General features: G+C 46.2%; 1 protein-coding gene across 1 annotated transcript in view; it reads right to left on the bottom strand.

The window, feature by feature from the left end:
* Positions 1-9,941, bottom strand: part of pgm5 (phosphoglucomutase 5) — a 49,133-nt gene that overhangs the window by 5,636 nt on the left and 33,556 nt on the right. The window contains exons 8-10 of the mRNA XM_014171055.2: positions 7,699-7,834; positions 6,658-6,841; positions 3,668-3,805 (exon numbers count right to left, since the gene is read on the bottom strand). Of these exons, the coding sequence (XP_014026530.1) occupies positions 3,668-3,805; positions 6,658-6,841; positions 7,699-7,834 (458 nt within the window). The remainder of the gene's footprint in view (positions 1-3,667; positions 3,806-6,657; positions 6,842-7,698; positions 7,835-9,941) is intronic.

Here is a 9,941-nt window from a genome sequence, read left to right on the forward strand (position 1 = left end):
CGGAGGAGGGAGCAGCAACAGAGCCCAGAGGAATCATGGACATGGGAGGAAATTCTGGACGGGGCTGGATCATGGCACCAGGCTGGGGAATATCGTCGCCCACCGGAGGAGATAGAGGCAGCCAAGGCGGTGCGGCGCCGGTATGAAGCTATGTACGCGCCGATGGGGAAGCACGAGAGGCACCCCCAATATTTTTTTGGGGGGGGGACACACGAGTAGTTTGGCTGGGCCAAGGGTGAGCCCTAAGCCAGCTCCCCGTGCTTATTATGGGAAGCATTTGGAGAGGAGAGCGCCGGAGTATGTGGTAGTGCGCACGATCTCGCCCATGCGCACGCACACTCTGGTGTGAGCGATCCCAGCCCCTCGCAAGTGCCGTGCTAGAGTAGGCATCCAGCCTGTGCGTCTCCTAGGCCCAGGCTACCCTACGCATGTTCTACGCACGGCAACCATCAGGCCTCTGCACAGCACAGTTCGCCCCGTACCAGCACTCTGCTTGTGCAGGGCTGCTATTTCCAGCCAGCCAGGACGGGTTGTGCAGGAGGTGCGCTCCAGACCTCCAGTGTTTACCCATGTCCCGGTGTATCCAGTTCCTGCTTCTCGTGCTGACCCTGAGGTGCGTATTCTGGCGTTTCCTAAACCCGCACCAGGCTTCCAGTGCGTCAGTCCAGTCCAACTCGTCCTGTTCCTGCTCCCCGCACTAGCCCTGAGGTGCGTGTCCCCAGTCTGGTACCACCACTACCAGCCCCATGCATCAGGCTTTCAGTGCGTCAGCCCAGTCCCGAGCGTCCGGCGACAGTGCCTCGTCCCGAGCGTCCGGCGACAGTGCCTCGTCCCGAGCGTCCGGCGACAGTGCCTCGTCCCGAGCGTCCGGCGACAGTGCCTCGTCCCGAGCGTCCGGCGACAGTGCCTCGTCCCGAGCATCCGGCGACAGTGCCTCGTCCCAAGCGTCCGGAACCAGGAGAGTCGGCCTACAGCCCGGGGCTCCCAGGGTCGGCCTACAGCCCGGAGCTCCCAGAGGACAGTCCAGGGTCTTCAGTGACTAGCCTCTGGCAAAGGTACGCAGTGGGGGTGGTTTGGTCAGGTAGGGGATTAAGGCCTGAGCCTAAGCCACCTCCACTGTAGGAGGTTTGGGGAGGGGGGGGGTGTAGCACAGGACTGCCTCCCTCCCTTTAGTTTTGGGATTTTGTTTTGTTTTTTGTGTGTGAGGTGCATCCGGGGTCTGCACCTTTGGGGGGGTGTGTGTGTGTGTGTGTGTGTGTGTGTGTGTGTGTGTTTAGGTAGAGGGGTATTTGATTTATTAGTCCGGGGTTTGTTAGTCATTGTTCTATGTTAGTATATTTCTATGTTCTATCTAGTCTTTTGTAGTTCTATGTTTAGTTAATTGGGTTTGGACCTTCAATTGGAGGCAGCTGGTTATTGTTGCCTCTGATTGAGGGTCCTACAATTAGGAGTTTGTTTTTCATGGGTTTTTGTGGGAGATTGTTCTTGTTTGCCTGACGAGACTGTCAAGTTCGTTTTGTTTTGTATACGTTTGTTTTCCTTCTTCACCAAATAAAAAAGATGAGTGTACATTTTCCCGCTGCGTCTTGGTCTCTACCCTACGACACCAGTGACAGCTTTCTACTATATGTGTTTTTGCATGCATGTTGATTAATCCTATTCTACACAAAGATGAATAACATCATTTTTCTAAACTAATACAATATGTTAGTAATTGGACTTATTGCACTCGTTACTGAGATGGTTGTTCCAGTTTAGATGACTTAGGTAGTCACATTAATCAAAATTCTGATTGCAGGTGATTAAAAGTTCAAATTGTTGGATATCCTCGCTCTGGCTGGATTCCAAAAGGAATTACACATCATTTTGCAAGCCATCATGTGACTTGCAGGTCAGGGGCCTCATTTATAAAACGGACTTACGATCAATTTCGATCTTAAGTGTAACTTACACACAAAACCACGTTTAAGTAGTTATTTATAAAACCTTACTTTGACTTGGAAATGATCTTATCTCTACGCAAAGTCTAGACTTGACGTAAGTGATTTTCCTGCTGGTTATGTAGGGATATTCTTTTTTTCCTCTTGCAGTTTAAGGTCAGACCATTTCTTTTTCACACCAGCCACAGTTCTGTCTTGCTGCTCCACCTCGTTCACTGCAGCGGCAACACGCTCCCAAACTACCTGTTTGGCTTTGTTTGTCAACCCACCATTTAGTCCACCGACTAATACGTGTTGCCTGTCTTCAATCTCCTCTACCATCGCCGTGATCTCGTCTTCCAAAAAGTTTGCTTTTCTCTTTTGGTCCATGGCTATTCCTGACTAAACCCTCATTTGTGCTAACATTCTATAAGGGGAAATCGCTGATTGTAAGGCACAATCAGGTGCCGTTAATTTGAGATTTATAGATCACAGGTGCGTAAGTTACAAATGGGCTTCTCAGAACCTGCGTAAGCAAGGTTTATTATGCTCAGTATCTTTAATGAATCGAACATAAGCAAACCGTCGGAAATTCTTGAGACTAAGTTCGAGTATAAATCTAATATTTTTTTAAATGAGGCCCCTGGTGTGGCCTGTAAACCAGGAGTTTCTTAACAGCACTGTGTTAGGGCAGGGGTTCTCAAACTTTTTCATTTAGGTCCCACTTCCAGCATTGGGTAATATTCCGGGGTGCACGCGCCACGTCTATTTCTATGGGCACAAGCACTGTACATGAGAAAGACTGTTCACACCCTCTCTTGTTGGTGGAAAAAAACATTGAGCAGGCTTAAAGCTTATTTCCTGCAATTTGACACATTTTGTCATGGGGTGCAGAGACAATGTTGCTGTTTTAAAGCAAATTTTCTTGCAATTCTATACAATTTGCCATGTCTAATGTGTATTCGTGTGATATTTGAGTGACTCATTACAACTAAATCTATTGGCTAAAAAACATTGGACTAGTTGATCTGGACATTTCTGACAAGTTATAAATAGCTCTCTATGGTATGCAATGACTGACATAACAAGAGGAACTGATGATGCACTACCCAATTTCAAATTGCACCTTGTGTATTCTGCTATTACAACTTTCAAGAGTAAAGTTGAAAGCTGGACTGAGTTACATTTTATTTGGGGGGGCGCCCCCCTGTCAAACCACTGTGTTATGGTATAACTAGGCCCTCAAAGAAAGGCCTTATGATATACAGTATGTAATGTATTGTCATAAAGAGTTTCATTTTAAAGGCTAATAAGGCTGGTGGAACCGTTAATAAAGGGTTCTAGGATCAACCCTTCAAAGATAAAAACGGTTCTTGGTAGAACCTTTTTATAGAGGGTTCTAGGCAGAACAATTTACAGGGGGTTCTATGAAGAACCCTACATAGAAGGTTCTAGCTAAAATCTGCAAAAAGGGTTCCCCTATTGGGACAAACCGAAGAATCATATATGGTTCTACTTAGCACCTTTTTTTCTAAGACTCTAGATCCTCTCCTTAGTTCATGGGCCTGTAAGCTTGTAAATACAGAAAAAAACAGAAAGACCCTCTTATTGCCATTGCTGAGTTGTCGGAAACAAACACACAAACATTAACACATTCACGTGCGCACACACACACACACACACACACACACGCACACACTGTAATGTTATAGTACCTATCATAATGGATTCCAGTGTAAACTCCCTACCTGAGTTTCTCTGTTTTGTCTCTCTGGGTCTCTCTCTAAGCTCTCTGCATAGATCCGGACCGTGGCCCCGGCCCCTCCCCCACTCCCACTCAGACGGAAGACCAGACGGGATGCATCAGTGAAGACGATCCGCAGACCCTGTAAATAGACAGACCAGAGGCAGTGAAATAGAGAGACAGACAGACCAGAGGCAGTGAGACAGGTAGACAGACAGACCAGAGACAGTGAGACAGACAGACCAGCAGCAGTGAGACAGATAGACAGACAGACAGACCAGAGGCAGTGAGACAGGTAGACAGACCAGAGGCAGTGAAACAGGTAGACAGACAGACCTGAGACAGTGAGACAGGAAGACAGACCAGTGGCAGTGAGAAAGAGAGACAGACAGACCAGTGGCAGTGAGAAAGAGAGACAGAGAGACCAGAGGCATTGAGACAGGTAGACAGACAGACCAGAGGCATTGAGACAGGTAGACAGACAGTCCAGAGGCAGTGAGACAGGAAGACAGACAGACCAGCGGTAGTGAGACAGAGACAGACAGACCAGAGGCCTTGAGACAGGTAGACAGACAGATCAGCGGCAGTGAGACAGGAAGACAGCCAGACCAGTGGCAGTGAGACAGACAGATCAGCGGCAGTGAGACAGGAAGACAGACAGACCAGAGGCATTGAGACAGGTAGACAGACAGACCAGAGGCATTGAGACAGGTAGACAGACCGATCAGAGGCAGTGAGACAGGTAGACAGACCGATCAGAGGCAACTGCACTGTTGGTTAAGGGCTTGTAAGTAAGCATTTCACGGTAAAGTCTACACTTGTTGTATTTGGCGCATGTGACAAATAACGTTTGATTTGATTTGATTTGAGACCGGTAGCCAGACAGTCCAGAGGCAGTGAGACAGAGGAGAGTCAGGGTTGTTTAATGCAGTATCAAATGACATCCACTAGATGCCGCTGTAGTCATATGAGTAAAGGTAAGAATTGACCCTGCTGTGTGTGTGTGTGTGTGTGTGTGTGTGTGTGTGTGTGTGTGTGTGTGTGTGTGTGTGTGTGTGTGTGCGTGCTTACCTACAGTGCAACCCTATCTGTGTTTGTGTACATGTAGTTGTTCGTTTGTGTCAGGAGAGAGAGGGTCAATGTACAATAGTATGTGTGTAATCTGTCTATGTGGTAAGAATTCAGTAGCAGGCTACAGAGGCAACCCACTCATAGCTCTTCCCTCGACATGTCATCACAGCCAGTCTGCATGTGTGTGTGCATGTGTGTTTGTTTGTATGTGCACAGCATGTGTACAGTATCTCTGTATGTGTGAACATTTGGGAGCTTGTGTCTCTGTTTTAAGAATGTATGTATACTCTGGTGTGTGTGTGTGTGTAAATATGCTTGTGTGTGTATGTGTGCGTACACATGTATGTGCGGGACAGCTGACACCGCCCTCCCTCTCACAGGCAGACAGGCAGAGGGGAGAGACAACAGCTGACACAACCCTGTGTCTATGTGGAATGTATCATGTCATAACATGGACAAGGGGGAGCAGGGTTTACTGGGGGAGGGGGGAGGGGGAATGTCACACTTTTGATTGACTGACTTATAAGCTGTAATCGTTGTGCCTCTGTGGAGCACTGTGAGCTCACGGTGACAGTGAAGGATGGCCCAGGTTTGATCCTGCTACTGTCACAGGCCCGATTTGGGACTGTGACTGACTGAAAACACACACGCACACACACATACACAAACGTACAGCTAAACACACACGCGCGAGCGCATACACACACACACACACACACACACACACACACACACACACACACACACACACACACACACACACACACACACACACACAGACACACACGCTTCCATCTCTTATGCCATCCATACATCCCAGACCAAGACTCCTGACACCAATGGGTGGCCATCAGGATTTTACGAGTCATTATTTTGTCTCTGTTTGTCTGTGTGTGTCGTATGAGCTGGGGCTGGAGGCTGAGAAATGTCGATGCCAGGCTAGTATCCACACATTCCAGGACAGAACGAGGTAGTCCGCAGGGTAAACTTCACAGACAAGGATATGATGGGGGGTGGGGGGGGGGGGGGGGCAGTGGTGTGTGTGTCTGTGTCTGTGTTTACATTCAACAACAGTAGACTGTCTTCAACACTCATCGTCTTTACTGAGGTGTGTGTGGATGGCTGACACAGACTTCCGATTCATCAGTCTTTCCACCAATCACAATAAAGGCCCCAGCCGAGACATATCTGCCTCCACCAATGACATTACAAACCCCAGACTATACCAAGTCTACCAATCAGAATGAAGGCCAAGCCAAAACATCAGCCACTGTGACATCACTGCCTTATGCACATCACTTGTTCCCAAACCGTTTAGCCCTGTGACCCACCTACAACTTTGGGAGTCTTCTCTTGACTCAACATGTCACCAGAACCAATGCCATAGACATATGGTCTAATGTGCTGAATAGCTTTGCTGCTGAAAAACACGCAGGACTCGACTGTGACCAGCGGGGCCCTCACACCATTGAAGTAAGTGTTTACCACTCAAAAGTATGTTCAACATCAACAGTAGGCCAACCGTTCCTAACCAGAGGTTGTATATCACACCACTACTCTATCTCTGCCTGTCTAGCTGCCCTGTTTCTGTCTCTCAGTACTGGTGCAAAGCAGTGCTCTACTGTATGTGTGTGTTTACTGGCTTAGGAGGAGGGATAGAGACAGCCATGCCCAAACATGGAACCCCACTCTGGGCACATGCACTCTGGGTGGTGTGGAGCAGAGAGGAGTAGGAGAGAGGGAAGAGAGACGGATAGAGGGAAGAGGAATATGTGCCGACTTTTTGACTAATAAAGTGAGCAATTATATAGACCTCATAGACAACCAAACCTCCTTTCCTTCTCCCCTCCTCCCCTCCTCTTCTCTCCCCTCTTCTCCTCCTCTCCTTCCCTCCTCTCAGAGCCGTGGGGCAGGTAGACTGACCTGGTTGCGGACCACGGTTCCGTCCACAGGGTCGACGTACTCAAAGTTATCAGCCCGCTCCACGCTGTAGACGGTATTCCCCACAGCAAACTTCTGGCTCGGGAAGGCTTTGTCTGTGATCACCCGCTCCAAGTCCTTCATCAGATAGAAGGCTGCTCTGGGGTCCACACCCTCATAGTCAAACCTGGGGACACACATACACAGGTGTGAACACAGGTGCGCGCGCACAGATTACATTAACGTTTTAGACATTTAGCAGACGCTCTTATCCAGAGCGACTTATAGGCGCAATCAGGGTTAAGTGCCTTGCTCAAGGGCACATCGACAGATTTTTCACTTAGTCGGCACGGGGATTCGAACCACATACACATACACATATGCAGTGTAAAGACAAACAAACACTCCTTGAAACCCCAAGCATAGAGACAAACACATTTGAAGACACTTAATTAACTGTGAAGCTTCTTTAAAGAAAGTTAGAGCCTTGACATTTACAGACACCGATCAATTCCTTATATAAAACTTCGTTCATGTTCAATGTCTTCACAGTTAAGCCCAAACAAAGTCCCAACAGTTTGGTCTGTGTTGAGACTGAGCTGGTTATTTCCACTCCATCTCCCTCTGTGTGCTGTGGGAAGTCTGTGTCAGGGTTTAGAAACATTTACGTGGGAATATTGAGGATTATGTATTTGGACAATGGGGAACACTGGCAGTACTAGTCTCTCTGTCTCTCCTGGGGGAGCAGCTAAAATAAGAGCTAGAAGGGGGGTGGGGACAGGGGGACGGACTGAGATAAGAGACTAATTGGGGGTGCATAACGGAGTCATCCAGGGCAGGAGAGGGGGACACCTTATGCAACACCAAGGCATTTCAGGGGGGGGGGTCAGTCTATTCAAGGACGCTTGTTATTAGATAAGTAGATAAGGGCATGATATCTTCAATGTGTCATTCTGTGTTCACAATACATTTCTTTCAGTCCATTGATTGATTGATTGATTGATTGATTGATTGATTGCATAGCAGAGTATCGACTGTAGTGACCTGCAGAAGTAGTTGCGTCCGAGCTTGGCCCAGTGGTCCTTGACGATCTCATCCACGCCCTGTTTCCTGGCAGCCATCATTGACAGCCACACCAGCACCGACCACAGACCGTCCTTCTCACGGATGTGGTCTGAACCTGTACACGAGTGGAGAAAAGTTAGCCCAGGAGAACATGAACCTTCATAACCTTGTTATAACCCTGTTTTAAACCTTCATAACCCTGTTATTACCTGTTACAAACATATGGGCAGAGTGGGATGTTAGACCAACATGGGATATTTTTTAATGGATGTTACCCTGGAGAATTCCTTGGCTAAAACTGATTAAAACAAGGTTTATTTCATAGGCATTTTAACAGACATTCTAACAGGCATTCTGACAAGAACCCTTTCTTCAGTTCAACTCTGAGCCATAGACTTTAACAGCCACTAGTTTGTTTCTCTGGCTCCCACACAAACACTGGATGGATGCCTCTCCTGAGTCTCTCTGGGAGTCTGATGGCTTTCTACAGAACAGGAAGCCAGCTTCTCACAACACATTCTGTTGGTAGTACTCTTTATATTGCTGATATTGATGTGGCTCAGTTGGGTTGGAAAATGGTGCTTGTAGAACCAGGGTTGTGGGTTCGATTTCCGCATGGCCACATATGCTGAATGTATGAGTAAAAGTTGTTGTTATTTAGTTATTTAGAAGACACTCTTACATAGAGTGACTTGCAGTATGTGTAACTGTAAAGTATTTAGGTAGGCTAGTGGTTAGAGCATTGGGCCAATAACTGAAAGGTTGCTATGTCGAATCCTCGAGCTGACAAGGTAAAAATCTGTCGTTCTGCCCCCAAACAAGGCAGTTAACCCACTATTCCTAGGCCGTCACTGTAAATAAGAATTTGTTCTTAACTGACTTGCCTAGTTAAATAAAGGTAAAAATAAAAACAAAGGTGGCTGGGGAGAGAGAGGAGTATACTAACACAGACAGACTGGTATCTCTTTAAGTGCAGCTTGACTCTGTGGAGAGATCAGTCTGTTCACACTGCCAGTGATCTCTAACTGAGGTGGGCTATTCTACATTATGGACCAGATCTAAGTGTTAGCTGCAGTGCAAAATTCACACCTGTTAGTTTTAGATGGGAATAAAAGACGCAAACAATAAAGTTATGTGCATTCAGAAAGTATTTAGACCCCTTGACTTTTTCCACATTTTGTTACGTTAAAGCCTTATTCTAAAATGGATTGAATAGTTTTTCTCATCAATCTAAACACAATACCACATAATGACAAAGCAAAAACAGGTTTTTAGATATTTTTGCAATTTTATGAGGACTGTATTTTACAACTTGATAAGAGCTAGGTAAATGAGTAATCCGTTTGGAGAAGGGGATTGTCAATACAAATAGCAACTGTTTTAGATTAGTTTTCCTTATGATCCCTGGAGAAAAAAGTTCAACGAGCGACAGTGAAATAGGCTGTAAATAGCTGTGCCGTTATTCCCAGAATTTTTATTGTGTGCCCTCATTATTTGGGTGGATGAAATTTGGACACCCAAGCTACAGGCTTCTGTAGGGCTAAACCTGCAGAGTTTATGTATGAGCTTTAGAATGTTTTAATTATAGCCAATGCCTGGGCTTTTCTCCGTTTGATTTTTTTTTTTACAATTTGTATCATGTTAAATTTGAAGCTTACATTTTGCATCATTCCCTGCATCTACCTTTCTTTCCTCTGTCACATCCGTGTAAGTTGTTCCTGAGGATCACTAGCATTAGTGGATCATATTAGGCTAACGCTGTGCAATAATTTAGGACATGTAGCCTATTTGAATAATTCTGGAACTCAGACCACACGTAGCAGGTTAAACCTGGAGCCTGGCGCACAGTTCATGACGACTGGACCGTTGTCATCACAGTTCCATGATTAGCGTGAGTTTGGGTACATTCATAGGACTATTGTACACTTTTCTTTCCACCTTCCTATATTTCGTGGTTTGAACTTGAATATGACAACTTTCAGGATGAATCAAACCACTGTATTTTTTATTCATCAATATATTTTGTGCATAAAGGCTCTCCAAACATGTTTTCTTTGATGATTCATACATACTTTTCTTAACCCTAAAATGCGCCTAAATAATCTACAAAATCAGTGTATTTTTTTATCTACCAGTTGATGCTGAAACTGAGACGAATATGCATAGATGGCTGTCTTTCATTGATCCCTATTTTCTGAACCCATTCTCTCGGTGTATTCTAG

Source organism: Salmo salar, chromosome ssa24 (assembly GCF_905237065.1).
Source record: "Salmo salar chromosome ssa24, Ssal_v3.1, whole genome shotgun sequence".
In the NCBI taxonomy this organism is placed as follows: domain Eukaryota; kingdom Metazoa; phylum Chordata; class Actinopteri; order Salmoniformes; family Salmonidae; genus Salmo; species Salmo salar.